The sequence below is a fragment of the Schistocerca serialis genome, chromosome 4 (genome assembly GCF_023864345.2).
Source record: "Schistocerca serialis cubense isolate TAMUIC-IGC-003099 chromosome 4, iqSchSeri2.2, whole genome shotgun sequence".
In the NCBI taxonomy this organism is placed as follows: Eukaryota; Metazoa; Arthropoda; class Insecta; order Orthoptera; family Acrididae; genus Schistocerca; species Schistocerca serialis.
This window is the reverse complement of record NC_064641.1, coordinates 481,581,075-481,597,028: the sequence shown is the minus strand read 5'-3', so window position 1 is coordinate 481,597,028 and position 15,954 is coordinate 481,581,075. Positions and strand designations below refer to the sequence as shown.

The following is a 15,954-nucleotide window of genomic DNA, read 5'->3' as shown; positions in this document are numbered from 1 at the left end:
CAGTCCCCGGGTGGTTAAAATCCCCAACCCGGCTAGGAATCGAACCCGGGATCCTGTGCTCCAGAGACAACAAAGCTAACCACGAGCTGCGGACTTCACAGAGAAGATACATGATCTGTATGGGAATTCATCAGACTGATTCAAGAGTGCAGACAATATTTCAGTCTAACAATAATTATGGGAAATGTTTTTATGATTTAATACTCACAGGTACCATCAAGTTTAGACAGTTATCAACATATATATATATATATATATATATATATATATATATATATATATATATATAATGGAAGGAAACATTCCACGTGGGAAAAATTATATATAAAAACAAAGATGAGGTGACTTACCGAACAAAAGCGCTTGTGTGTCTATCGACCTGCCAGCGCTTTTGTTCGGTAAGTCACCTCATCTTTGTTTTTTTTATATATATATATATATATATATATAATAGAGAGAGAGAGAGAGAGAGAGAGAGAGAGGGGGGGGGGGGGGAACATTCCACGCGGGAAAAATATATTTAAAAACAAAGATGATGTGACTTATCATACGAAAGCGCTGGCAGGTCGATAGAAACACAGACAGACACATACATACACACAAAATTCAAGCTTTCGCAACAAACTGTTGCCTCATCAGGAAAGAGGGAAGGAGAGGGAAAGACGAAAGGAAGTGGGTTTTAAGGGAGAGGGTAAGGAGTCATTCCAATCCCGGGAGCGGAAAGACTTACCTTAGGGGGGAAAAAAGGACGCGCACACACACACATACCCATCCACACATACAGACACAAGCAGACATATTGGTCTTTATATATATATAACACGAAATCTGAGGGTGCTGGTAGTAGCCATGTCAGCCATGTCTGTGCTAGGGTACTAGAGCAGTTGGTGGACATTGGTATGGTGAAGGACTATGCCATTGGCAGTAAATGGCTGCTAGTTAGAGAGCTGTGGTGGAGAAGGGTGTTTTTGCATAAGTATGCTGTGTTGACCGGTTTTGGGAAAACTTTTGACGTATTGCATTAGGTGTGCCATATTAATATGGCCATACTGAGCAGTAATTACGTGGTTGAGAGAAACCAGTAGGGTTGAGTCAATAGTGATATTTAAGTAAGTTAGGTTGGCAGTTAGAGCTTTGTTGGACTGGTCAGGCACAATGTAGCTACATAGGTGTGTGTGTGTGTGTGTGTGTGTGTGTGTGTGTGTGTTGTGTGTGTGTGTGTGGATTTTGGGGGGGGGGGGGCGCAGCAGGGAGGGGCATGTGCTTCTAGCCGCTTAAAGGAAGCAAGCTTCCATTTGTTTATGCGTACCTGACATTTTTAAAAGAAACGTTTATTTATTTCTCTTGAATTTTGGTCTTCTTTAGAATTGCTTGGGTTTTACTAATGGCTGCATGTACTTTTATATTCCTTAAAAAAATATCAAGATATTGAAATGGGGCGCTTGATAACAAAAAGTGAGAATCCAACTGTGCTATATGTCAGTGGTGGAAACACTCAAGTGATAGCATATTCCCGCCGCCGATATCGGATATTTGGAGAAACAATTGATATAGCTGTAGGGAATTGCCTAGATAGGTTTGCACGAGTTTTGAAGCTGTCTAATGATCCAAGTCCTGGCTATAACATAGAACAAATGGCAAAAAAGTAAGAAATTGCTGTAGGTATCCTGAATCCCAAATAATATATTGTGACAATTATATAGTTTACTGCATTACAACATATAAGTGTGCTGATTTGCATTATATTGTAGAATATATAGTAAAGAGAGGTTGAAAGTTCCCTTTTTTGTTACAGGGGTAAAAAATTCCTCCAACTGCCCTATGCAGTGAAAGGCATGGATGTTTCATTCTCAGGTCTTCTTTCATTTGTTGAGGACAGAGCCAAACATCTTCTGGATAATGGGGAATATTCTCCTGAAGATCTTTGTTTTTCTCTACAGGAAACTGTGTTTGCGATGCTTGTGGAGACCACAGGTATGTAACGTAGGGAAATATATGCACAGTAATGTTTCAGATACCTTGTAGTTAGTGTTGTAAAATTCCCGGGAATTTAAAATCGAAGAAATATTCCCAGGGAATATTGCTGGCAATATTCCCAAAATTCATAAATTCCAGGGAATTTATGATTAATTAGCAAGATAGCTCTAAAAACTGTTAATTAATAGGTAAAGGCAGTAATTATATGGTTAAGTCAAACTCAAAAACTGAAATAAAATTCCTGGGAATTTATAATTTTAAAAACAAAATCGCTCGAATTAATAGGTCAATGTGATAATTATGTGATTTTAAAAAACATGAACACTCTTATATGTTAAAAATATTATTATTTATTAAAAATATCAGAAAAACAACCAGAATGTAAAGTGTTACAAAAATCAAATTAAAACTACTAAAAGGCAAAAGGTTTAATACAGCATCTTTACATCTTCAACCTTTTTCTTAGTTCCTTAGTCACTGTCTCTCTCACTTTTAATGTCCATTAAATCATCTTGATCCTTCTCTTCTACATTTCTAAATCCCAAAAAAATCATCGTTACAGTTACTTGACTCGATCTCATCCCCTTCTTCAATCTCGAGGATTTCTTAGTCTTCTTCCTGTTCTGTTTCCTCAGGGTTGGCTTCTGCTTGCTTGCTTGTTTCTTTCTTCTTCTCTTTTTGAGGTGGAGCATTCATGAGCTTCCAGTTGTAAGAAAGAAATGTTAGTTTCACTGCTCGCTCAGAAGAAAGGCGGTGTCTTTTCTTGGAATGCAACCAAGAAAACGTACTAAATGTGTGCTCTGTGGTAGCTGAAGTTACTGGAGCCCTCAATATTCTTATGGCTACATCTGCCAAGTTGCAAGTACCTAAGTCAGCTAAACTTTCTCTTATGTTTAAGATGTTCAAACTATATGCTGAGCACAATCTCAAACAAAACCTATGGTATCTAGTAGTTCAGTAGGACCGAGCAAGCTTCCCTGCATTTTAGGGTGCAGCATAAATTCTGTGAGATTGATTGGTCCAGTGCCAAAATTTTTTCTCTCTATGAACTTCTCTGTGACTGTCTTTTCTTCAGGTTTTCGCATTGGTGATGTTGGTAAGTTTTCCTTCATACTTTTCTCTAGTTCATTTAATTTCCTGACCACTCTGTGTTATTGTGGGTCATTTGATTCAATGGATGTGATAAAAACAACAATTGGTTTCAGCAGATTTATCATTTTTTCTATTCTAACCCAAAACACAGCATCGTCTAGTGGTTTCCTTTTGATGGATGGGTCTAGATCAGCCTTTTCATGGATAGCCAATGTTTGGAGGACCCCTTTGTTCCCCATCTGGTCTGCCCAGGTAAATTCAGAGATATTCGATCTTTGAACTTTTTCTCAGAAAAAATTTCACCGAACAAAGCTTTCAATGTGTGACTCTTTATGATAGTCTTTACTATAGTTATCACATGTGCAAAGAAGCTTTGAACAGTCTGGCATCCTAAGATGTCAGCACACAGTAAATGGTGGAGGTGAGCGATGCAACCTAATGGTACTATATGAGGATACTTTTCTTTCAACAACGTTAAGGCTGCATTCGTGTTCGGGGCATTTTTGCCAATAACCACCAAAATCAGGACCATACTTCTCGATGACAGATCTAATGATCTCTGCCAGGTATTCGGCATTATGTCCCTCAGTTTTAGTCATTTTGAAATCTACAAAAAATGGTTCTGGCTTTGAAATCACAAATTAATTGTGGACTCTTTCCTGATATTACTCCAACCATCACATTTAAGATGTAAATTTTTTGTTTCCTTAATTATTTTTGTTATTTCTATGTACTGAGCCTCAAGATAAGTTGTAGACATTCGAAATCTTGACGGTAACTTCTTTGCATGTCTCAATTTTTGGAAAAAATCAATCCACAGTGGGTGCTCCACCAAAGACATCGGGGATTCACTTACACAAACTGCTTTAGCTAAGGATTGGTCCAGCATTTCCTTTGGGGGGGGGGGGGGGGGGATTAATGATAACGAACCATTTAATAAAGGCACAACAAAGAATAAAAACTATTAACTTCTGCCACTTAAAAAGTTTTTATTGCTTTTGAGAAACGGAATAAACATAAAACTACTTTTTATTTTATTCCCAGTCCCAAGTAAAAATTATTAAAAAATAATCAATATGGGACACCTACACCTACAGTGTACAGAATTAAAGTATTTATATCCTACAAAGGACGCACTACACACTACATTGTAAACAATTCTGAGATTCGAAGGAGCAATTGCAACCTAGGCCTACTACTCCTAAAGGTGGAAATAGTTATTTGTCACAGGAGAAGTGAAGCCATATTATATTAGCAGGAGGGTTCAGTCAGAAAAACTAACCTACTTTTGTTAACAAACTTTTGTTTTACCAACTATAACCAACCTACTTTTGTTCTTGTGGTATTTAAATGGCGGGAAATAATTTGGCTAGGAGCTGCCAATGTATCTCTTTGATAGATTTAAGGAAAATCGCTAGAGTTTCCACTTTGGCTGTCAGTTTGTAATTTGCCTTCTTAATACAATGGAATACATACCACATTCTTACTTTTTAACATCACAAAAGCAATTTAGACCAACAATAGTATAGTTGCAGATTCCAAATTAGAAGTGTGTTCAGATAGGGGACTTGGCCGCGGTGGAGGTGGTGTTGGTGACTTGAAAGGAGATGTAGCTGAACTTAAACCAGCCAAGGTTAAAAAAGCTTGACCTTGGGTAGTGTGGCCTACATTTGAATGTGCATCCATTGTCAATGGTTGGTTGATATCCTTTGTGGTTGATGGTCTAGGTATTGGTTTACTGACAGTGATAATACGTTTCAATCCTGCAGATCATTTGATACATTTTTTATGTCCTTTTCTATTTTAACTGAATTACCTTGTTTGTATTTTTGAGTACAATACTTACAAACAACACCTTGTTAAAGAAGTCCCAAACAGCCCCTTTTTTCTGGAACGTTTTGCAACAGTGAATGAAAACACAACAATGAACAAAATAGGAAGCATGCCTACTCAGAGTTATTTGATTCACTTGCCACTTAAATGTTACAATTTCAGACACTCATCTCACAAAAAGTTCTAATGAAATGGGTTCTTTAACTTGCAAACAACGATCAACTAAAAAAAACAATATGGCTGTTTCTCTGAAGGCTGCAGTGATGATGCACTTTTCAAGGGCGGGGGGGGGGGAGGGGGGGGGGGGGGGAATTTCCTCTTGTAAGAACTAAATTTCCCCACTATAGCTCATTGTAATTAAATTACCATTAAGACCTAAACCATGGTTAAATATGGTTATGGACAACTTCATTAGATTTTTTTATTTTAATCCTTTTTTTATTTGAGCACTCCTACTTTCTATTTTAAATTATAAATAAAATATTTGGATGGGTTTTATGTTTAGGTTTATATGGATCTGGACTTAACCTCTTTGTTAGAAATAAATTGGTTTTCAGTGTTTCAAATATCAAAGAATTAACCCTAGAACTGCCAAGCTTCGAAATTTATGACTCTTAGGTTTCCTAGAACAGCCAACATTGAAATAATCAACCTTTAGAAAAACCAAGTGTATAGTATTAATAAGCCATCTAGTGAGTAGCTAAAGTTACTAAAATACACAGGGAAGTTGGTTTATTCAATTTGTTAAGTTTTCTGTCCATGTTAGAGATATTTTAGGCTGTAAAGTTTTTTTTAAACTTGTGTGAATTTTGTAAACATTAGTCATTGAAAATGGCATTTCGGGGAAAAATTATGCTAGTAAACCGGCCGAGATTTATGATTTACTTGAAAACACAAGTTGTTTTATTGACATAGAACATGGTAAAACATTAATTAAAAATTCTAAAAGTGAAAGTGATAGCGATATTTTGGAAAATAAATTTATAAATCATAATTCATTGCAGGAAATTGAGTCCTTGAATTCTGAAAGTGAATCACCTCTAGTCATTCATTTGGAAAAATAAAAAAATACTACAGATGACGGCTGGTTGAGAATTACGCCTCCAGAGAAATATTTTGCAAGTTTAGGTTTCATTCAGAGAAATGTGGGGTTTCAACTTGCCTAAAAATAGTAGGCCTAGGGACTATTTTTAGTGGTTTTTTCCACCAGACTTACGGTAAATGGTATTTTGCATGGAATTTGCAAGGAAATTAATGCATGGAATGATAAATCTTGGATTAAAATGTACGAATTTACTAGGGTTCTTTAAATGGTAATAAGTGTTAAAACATTCAAAATAAAAAAAAAAAAAAAAAAAATTCATAAATTCCCAATTTTTGGGTATCTTCCTGGGCCAAAGAAATATTTCCAGCAACATCTCATTTTATAAGTTCCCTTCCACTGGGGAATATACCCATTCCACACTACTACTTATAGTGTAAATTCATTTTTCATCATCAGCATCTGCTTTTATTTAAAACTTTCCATTTTTTTGTTTCAGTATTCCACTGACTGTGTTAGTGATTTCATTGCACATTGAAGTTTAGTTTTGGGATGACCCAAATTTACAGTTACATTAACAAAAGTCATGTGTTTGTACCACAAAGCAACCATTCCAAACCTTTCCTGTGAGCATCGAGTGATTTGGTTGCAGTGTGCTGTGAGGGTGTATTTAAAACAGCGATACATGTCGTATATTGCTACATTTGTTTGAGTTCAACAAAGCAGGATGCTCACTAGGAACCCAACAGAGCATACTCGCACTTTGAATCAGCAAACATATATGAATGTACCACAAGGCTAAAGTCTGATTAAAATTACTTTTTGGTTGACATTTTAGACATGATAATACATGAACAATGATACTAACAAAATACACACCTTTCATATACACATAACCAAATGCTACTGGGTCCTTTCACATAAGACGCCATTTGGTATCACGTGTACAGTTGTTATCATAAAGACTGGCCTACATTAGATAAACCTTTGTACTTGGCACTGAACTTTTTTGAAGGTGGCAAATCACCATAGCGACTGATTATGGAAAGTCATAAACATAACAATGTGACACCCAGTGTTTTGTTGTAATGATTAAGATAAATTCCTGACATATAGAATAGCAAAGGTTCGAATCTCATCACATGATTTGAAATTTTTTATTTCTAAATCTTATCAAAATTACTTTATTATTTTTTAAAAAATAAATTGGTTTAAATGTGTTTTTTTTTAAATTTCTAATATTTTGCTGCATCATTTTCATCATTGTATTGCTTTTTTAATTTGCACATATTTTTTCTTCCTATCATTCTTTTTTCTGTTTGGACTCCACGTGTTTTTCTTATAATCTATAACCAGATCTGCTTATCAGTTGGTAACACAGCAGCTCATGTAGCCAAAGTGAGGATAGTTCCAGGTAAGAAATGAAAGTAAGAGATTGTTGTTGTTGTAGTCTTCAGTTCAGAGATTGGTTTGATGCAGCCTCCATGCTACTCCAACCTGTGCAAGCTTCTTCATCTCCCAGTACCTACTGCAACCTGCATCCTTCTGAATCTGCTTAGTGTATTCGTCTTTTGGTCTCCCTCTACAATTTTTACCCTCCACGCTGCCCTCCAATATCAAATTGGTGATTCCTTGATGCCTCAGAATATGCCCTACCAACCGATCCCTTCTTCTAGTCAAGTTGTGCCACAAATTTCTCTCCTCTCCAATTCTATTCAGTACCTCCTCATTAGTTATGTGGTCTACCCATCTAATATTCAGCATTCTTCTGTAGCACCACGTTTCAAAAGCTTCTACTCTCTTCTTGTCCAAACTATTCATTGTACATGTTTCACTTCTGTACAAGGCTACACTCCATACAAATACTATCAGAAAGGGCTTCCTGACACTTAAATGTGTACTTGATGCTAACAAATTTCTCTTCTTCAGAAACGTTTTCCTTACCATTGCCAGTCTACATTTTATATCCTCTCTACTTCAACCATCATCAGTTATTTTGCTCCCCAAATAGCAAAACTCCTTTACTACTTTAAGTGTCTCATTTCCTAATCTAATTCCCTCAGCATCACCCGACTTAATTCAACTACATTCCATGATCCTCGTTTTGCTTTTGATGATGTTCATCTTATATCCTCCTTTCAAGACACTGTCCACTCCATTCAACTGCTCTTCCAGGTCCTTTGCTGTCTCTGACAGAATTACAATGTCATTGGCGAACCTCAAAGTTTTTATTTCTTCTCCATGGATTTTAATACCTACCTCAAATTTTTCTTTTGTTTCCTTTACTGCTTGCTCAATATACAGATTGAATAACATCGGGGATAGGCTACAACCCTGTCTCACTCCCTTCCCAAACACTGTTTCCCTTTCATGTTCCTCGACTCTTACAACTGCCTTCTGGTTTCTGTACAAATTGTAAATAGTCTTTCGCTCCCTGTATTTTACCCCTGCCACCTTCAGAATTTCGAAGAGAGTATTCTGGTCAACATGGTCAAAAGCTTTCTCTAAGTCTACAAATGCTAGAAACGTAGGTTTGCCTTTTCTTAATCTGTCTCCTAAGATAAGTCGTAGGGTCAGTATTGCCTCACGTGTTCCAATATTTCTACGGAATCCAAACTGATCTTCCCTGAGGTCAGCTTCTACCAGTTTTTCCATTCGTCTGTAAAGAATTCACATTAGTATTTTGCAGTATTTAAGTTACTTAAACTGATAGTTTGGTGATTTTCACATCTGTCAACACCTGCTTTCTTTGGGATTGGAATTATTATATTCTTCGTGAAGTCTGAGGGTATTTCGCCGGTCTCATATGTCTTGCTCACAAGATGGTAGAGTTTTGTCAGAACTGGCTCTTCCAAGACTGTCAGTAGTTCTAATGGAATGTTGTCTACTCCCAGGGCCTTGTTTCGGCTTAGGTCTTTCAGTGCTCAGTCAAATTCTTCACGCAGTATCATATCTCCCATTTCATCTTCATCTACATTCTCTTCCATTTCTGTAATATTGTCCTCAAGAACACTGCCCTTGTATAGACTCTCTATATACTCCTTCCACCTTTCTGCTTTCCCTTCTTTGCATAGAACTGGATTTCCATCTGAGCTCTTGATATTCATGCAAGTGGTTCTCTTTTCTCCAAAGGTCTCTTTAATTTTCCTGTAGGCAGTATCTATCGTACCCCTAGTGATATGCACCTCTACATCCTTACATTTGTCTTCTAGCCATCCCTGCTTAGCAATTTTGCACTTCCTGTCTATCTCATTTATGAGATGTTTGTATTCCTTTTTGCCTGCTTCATTTACTGCATTTTTATATTTTTTCCTTTCATCAATTAAATTCAATATTTCTTCTGTTACCCAAGGATTTCTACTAACCCTCGTCCTTTTACCTACTTGATCCTCTGCTGCCTTCACTATTCATCCCTCAAAGCTACCCATTCTTCTTCTACTGTATTTCTTTCCCCCATTCCTGTCAATTGTTCCCTTATGCTCTCCATGAAACTCTGTACAACCTCTGGTTTAGTCAGTTTATCCAGGTCCCATTTCCTTAAATTCCCACCTTTTTGCAGTTTCTTCAGTTTTAATCTACAGTTAAGAACCAATAGATTGTGGTCAGAGTCCGCATCTGCCCCTGGAAATGTCTTACAATTTAAAATCTGTTTCCAAAATCTCTGTCTTACCATTATATAATCTATCTGAAACCTTCCATTGTCCCCAGGTTTTTTCCTTGTATACAACCTTCTTTTATGGTTCTTGAACCAACTGTTAGCTATGATTAAGTTATGCTCTGGGCAAAATTCTACCAGGCATCTTCCTTTTTCATTTCTTACTCCCAATCCATATTCACCTACTACGTTTCCTTCTCTTCCTTTTCCTAATATCGAATTCCAGTCACCCATGACTTAAATTTTCGTCTCCCTTCACTATCTGAATAATTTCTTTTATGTCATCATACATTTCATCAATCTCTTCGTCATATGCAGAGCTAGTTGGCATATAAACTTGTACTACTTTAGCAGTCATGGGCTTTGTGTCTATTTTGGCCACAATAATGCGTTCACTATTGTTTGTAGTAGCTTACCTGCACTCCTATTTTTTATTCATTATTAAACCTACTTCAGCATTTCCTCTATTTGATTTTGTATTTATAACCCTGTATTCACCTGACCAGAAGTCTTGTTCCTCCTGCCACTGAACTTCACTAATTCCCACTATATCTAACTTTAACCTATCCATTTCCCTTTTTAAATTTTCTAACCTACCTGTCCGATTAAGGGATCTGACATTCCATGCTCCAATCCGTAGAACGCGTTTTCCTTCTCCTGATAACGATGTCCTCTTGAGTAGCTCCTGTCCGGAGATTTGAATGGGGGACTATTTTACCTCCAGAGTATTTTACCCAAGAGGACGCTGTCATCATTTAACCATACAGTAAAGCTGCATGCTCTTGGGAAAAATTATGGCTGTAGTTTCCCCTTGCTTTCAGCCGTTCGCAGTACCAGCACAGCAAGGCCATTTTTGTTAGTGTTACAAGGCCAGATCAGTCAATCATCCAGACCGTTGCCTCTGCAAGAAATTAAGTTTGCTTTTAACATTCAAACTGAAATTTTTCCATGTAGAATTTGCTTGTAGAAGCTAGCTTTAATCGCCGTGGACAAAGTAAGCATGATTAATAGTTCTGTCACAGATTGTTGATGCTTCTTTCTCTGATACACTGCGCATCATGAGTTGTGGTTACAGTAGGACACGAGTTTAAATTCTGGGCTACAAAACACGTCATCTGTTGCAGTTCAGTTGTTGCTAGCTAGAAATCAGCTATTGACAGAGCATCTCTCATTCCTATCATACCTCGTGGCGGCTGCTTCCAACATGTTCTGCATTACATATTAAGTAACGAGACTTGTGAAGTGACCCATTGTTTGTGTCACCTGTAACAGTAGTGGCTGGCAGCCGATGTGACAAAGCTGTAGGGGCAAGTGACAGATTTATTATTTTTATTTATCGTATGATGATACAGAACTTGGATCAAATGCATAATTTTAAGAGTATACAGTGTAAGAAATGACAAGCAAAATACATGTACAGAATCAAATGTCAAAAGTATTATGCTAAATTATCTACGCATCACGCAAGTTCTTAGATTAATGAGTCCAATCTGTTGATCCAGTTGAGCCCTTCAGGTGATGCATGATGGATTTCGTTTATAGACCCCCAAAGGCTCGTTTCGGGCATTCACCAACAATGTGGTTTACTGTTTGAAGGGCAGCTCTACAGTCACAATCTGGAGATGTTGCCCAGCCCCATTTGTGATTTAGATATCTGCAGTTCCCTTGTATTGTTCGGATGTGGTTGATGGTTCTCCATTGGCGTGTGGGGAGTGTGAAACCTGGAACTCGCATGGAAGGCTTTTCAACCAGATGACCGCTAAACACTGACGATTCCTCCCACTGTCTTCTCCATGCTTCGTTGATGTTAAAGTCGGAGGCTTCAAGATGCTGTGCAGTTCGCCAAGGTGGTTTTCTTGACTTCAGACACTGATGTTCTGCTATTAATATATCGCTGTGCACAGGTAGCTGGGAGTTCTTCTGAATGTTTCTCCAGATCTTCAGGAGAGCATCTGATCTTCGTAGACCTAGAGGTTGGATGTTACTTAAAACTGGTAGCCATGCAGTTTGAGTGCTACATATGCAACCTGTGATAAGTCGCATTGTCTGGTTGAGTTGCACATCTATCTTGCTACAGTGAGCACTGTTAATCCAAGTTGGACAGCAGTATTCAGCGACAGAGTATGATAGTGCCAGATGTCAACTAACAAGTAATTTTAAATTGACTGTAGTGAGAATATTGTGCCACTCTTTTAGCACCTTTTATTAAGCAATCTGTGGAGTGTGTTATTGTAGAGTTTGCAACATTGATCAGAGGAGAGAGACATTCGCATGTGTGGTGATATATTGTCCTCCTCTTGGTTGTATCATACATGGCATGGTTTGTATCTGAATGTTTCAGGCTACTTGCATGGCGAATTTCAAAAATCACTCCGTGTAACCAAAGCAGTACCTATCCTACCCTAGTGGTTTACAAAGTGTGTTTTAGGCCTTTTTTAAGGATGATGACTAATGATAAACAAAGGTGCAGAAAAATATATATGGTTACATTTGAAACAGCTACTTGTTGTTGTTGTGGTGGTGGCGGTTGTTGTTGTGGTGGTGGCGGTCTTCATTCCAAAGATTGGTTTGATGCAGCTCTCTAGGCTACTCTACCGTGTACAAGCCTCTTCATTTCCAAATAACTACTGCAACCTACATCATCCTTCTGAATCTGCTTACTGTATTCATCTCTTGGTCTCTGTCTTCCCCCCCCCCCCCCCCCCCCCCCCCCCACACACACACACACACACACACGTGCGCACACTTGCGTACTTCCCTTCCCTCCAGTACTAAATTAGTAATTCCTTGATGTCTCAGAATGTGTCCATCTCCTCATTAGCTGTGTGATCTATTCATCTAATCTTCCACAGTCTTCTGTGGCATCACATAAAAAAAAGCTACTTACTAAGCAAATTACTGCATATTATCCACAGCTGTGGATACTAAAGGAATGGTGTTCAATGTCTTGCATCAAAACAGCTTAAGGCTCATAAAAAAAAGCCAAACTTTCCCTACCCATACAGGTAAATGAAAGTACAGCTGGACTATCAGCAGAAGTGTTGTACATATGAGAACACCATGTGGAAAACGCTGAAACAGAACAGATTCATCTCCATAGACACAAGCTAATTTCAGACTATTGTAGAACCAATAAGGGAAAAGGGAGTGTGCTATGTATTCAGGCCCTTCAGGTAATGTATATTGTGTTGAACAGCTCCTTGAATGCTGTAACAATAGTGTTATCAGACAGCACACAAGCTTGTACTACTGACAGCATGGAGTATGAGCAGGTGACATCATTAGCAGCAAGACACATTTTTATTAACGTTGTGCAGATTTTGCTGGAAAATAATTGTTTGTGGAGCTGTAATGTTGATTTTTTATCAGATGGTGTTTCTAGAGAGCATACTGATCAAGTGCACTTAAGAGTTGTTGATGTCCAGCTTTGGATTATTTTGCACAATAAAATTCCCTTTGAGAATTGAAGAACGATTCTACAGCTGCTGACAGTTTGGTTAACTTCCTATGGTTGAGGTTCAAAGCTGTGTAGAATTCATCATTGACACTAGAAATGATTTGTTTCACAGTTGCTAGTGGGCATGATTTGTAGCAATTTATGTGAAGGATGTTAACAATGGTAATTCACGTAATTTATATCATTTCACAATATACGGAGCTTCGTGCTCGTTTGATATTACTATACTTCTACTGTGCAAAAGCTTAGTTTTGATGATGACATGTATATGTATCAGAGGATTTTAAAGTTTGACATGCTGAAGCAAGATCTTTTGCTGTACCACTTGAAAATGGCTGAAAGACCAAAACAGCAATTGTGAAACAAATAATTTCTACAGTCAATGGCGAAGATGATGTCGTTAAAAAAATGCTGCAATAACTTAAGTGTAAAAACCATTAGTCAGTTAATTATGTGACCATGATGGTCAAAGTAAGCAATAAAATTTGCTGATCAGTTAAGTAAAAATTATATAAAAAAATATCTTACCACAGAGTCATAAGCACTCATTCAATCTCTGTATTTGGAAAGAAATAATGGGAAGAAGGCTGGAAGGAGCTTTATAAAGCAGACAGTGTAGGTGGAATATTTAACTCTCTCTGTAACATACTCCTTTGAGTTGTATTTTTCCATTAAAATAATAATAAAATTGAATAGAACCAAGGATAAAAGATGGATAACCCCTGGACTAAAATGTTTCTTGTACTAGAGAAAGAGAACTCTACCTAATTCAGAGGATAAGCCATAATTAAGATTCCATTATCACCAGTGCTATTAAAATCCTGCTGTCTGATATTAAAATGCTGATACACATATACTGTGCTATAAAAATAAGTCAAAGAAAAAAGAAAAAAATGGAAAATTATTAAAAAAAGAAAGAAACAAACAAAAATAGCTGTACAAATGAATTGAGCTGCCATAAAATAACTCTAACAAAATTGGTGACACATTCTAATCATTTTCCATCAAATTCATTTACTGCTTCCTCACTGTGACAGCAGACATTTCACCCCACAACACAGATACTTCGGATTTAATTCTGAAGATACTACATACATCTTAAACAGACTTTAATTTCAAAAATAGAAGCCATAAGGAGATTACAAAATATTTATCTGGTTAGTAATAAGTAGTAATTCTGATGGCTATAGTGATTTTTCTGGAAAAATATCAAATATGTGTTGACTTTCCATGACCACCCTTGAGTTATCTTTGTAATCAATCATTGACCAGGGGCATTTTTTTCTGGCATGCTTAAATAATACTGCATGCTGTAGGAACATCCATCAGCATAACTGATACAAGAAAACCACTTCTAATTTCCAACCAGTTTCACTCCTTCCAATCTTTACAAGAGTTTTGGAGAAAGTGGTCTATAATAGAATATTAAGTTTTTTGTTAAATTTAATTTTTAATTACTTTTCATTTTATCTTTTGTTAAAGAATCTGGACAGAGAAAGCTGTACAGGACCACACAAATTAAGTCCTGGCAGAGAGAAACAGTTCTTGTTAGTTAATCTGTGATCTTGCCAAAGCTTTGTGTATATCAGAAAATCATACTCAGTAATATTGAAGGTTAGGCCATTAATAATAATCCTTTTGTGTGGATGGAGTTTTAACAGAAAACAGAGGGTCTCATAGGCAGCCTGTTGCAGGAATGAAAGTAACATCACAATAAAATGGACGGTCATAATGCTTGCTGTTGCTGTTTTACAAACATTGGTATGTGGTACATAAGTGATCTTCTGTTGATTGCAAAAGAGGGCTCAAAAACTGTGGTGCTGCATACTAATCAGAAGTCCAAGCTCAGTCGTACCGCACACAACTTACAATCAGTTATGGCTGAACAGACCTACAACTATTCCACATCTAGCAGTTTACATCTTAATCATACAAAAAGTTGTAATATGTAATTTCAGACAAACAAAAAAGACCTGCTAGCACTTTCACACATTAAATTAATAACTGTAAGTACACTGCTGGCCATTAAAATTGATACACCAAGAAGAAATGCAGATGATAAACGGGTATTCATTGGACAAATATATTATACTAGAACTGACATGTGATTACATTTTTGCGCAATTTGTGTGCATAGATCCTGAGAAATCAGTACCCAGAACAACCACCTCTGGCCGTAATAACGGCCTTGATATGCCTGGGCATTGAGTCAAACAGAGCTTGGATGGCGTGTACAGGTACAGAAGTGCATAAGAAGTGAAAATGAAAACTCACATATAAACTTGTCAGAGTTCTGTTTAGCATGTATTCCTGTTTAGCATGTATTCCTGTTTAGCATGTTTTCCTGTTTAGCATGTTTTCCTATTAGAAATATCTCTCATTTTCTTGACGTAAAGAAATGTGTGTTATGGCTTATATTTCTTTTTATAACTTTTTGTTTTATTAAATATTCTTATGGGATAGTGCAGCTAAAGTACATGAAGTATTTATTCAAAAGAAGTGAACAGTAAAGGATTGTGTAAAATACGAGTATATAACCACATATTTTCCAGAAATTACTTTAAGGATCAGCGAGTACTTACACTCACTTTCTAGTACATTTTCTTCTTAATGGCTTTTATTATTAACAGTAATATCTAGACTTAGCGATAGACAAGTTTTGTAGCTACTTAGCAAATTGACAGGTCCCTTGTAGAACTGCATGACGATTAGTACAATGTATTGTAAACAGAACTCGGTGTTTTCAGATGTAAGTAACTATTTTCTTTGAAAAATTCCTTCTTAATCAAATAAATATTAACCCCTTGACAAGACTGTTTCCTGTGGCAAATAGTGGCCAGCTACTTAATATAACTGAAGAGCAAACAGCTGCTTTTAGCTCCTTTCTTTCTAATTTAC

At 36.9% G+C, this 15,954-nt stretch overlaps 1 protein-coding gene across 2 annotated transcripts in view; it reads left to right on the top strand.

The window, feature by feature from the left end:
- The window catches only part of LOC126475168 (tRNA N6-adenosine threonylcarbamoyltransferase), a 77,436-nt gene that overhangs the window by 25,050 nt on the left and 36,432 nt on the right, over nucleotides 1-15,954 (top strand). For both annotated transcript variants that reach the window (XM_050102796.1, XM_050102795.1), the window contains exons 3-4: nucleotides 1,426-1,645; nucleotides 1,796-1,974. In XM_050102796.1, coding sequence (XP_049958753.1) covers nucleotides 1,426-1,645; nucleotides 1,796-1,974 — 399 coding nt within the window. The remainder of the gene's footprint in view (nucleotides 1-1,425; nucleotides 1,646-1,795; nucleotides 1,975-15,954) is intronic.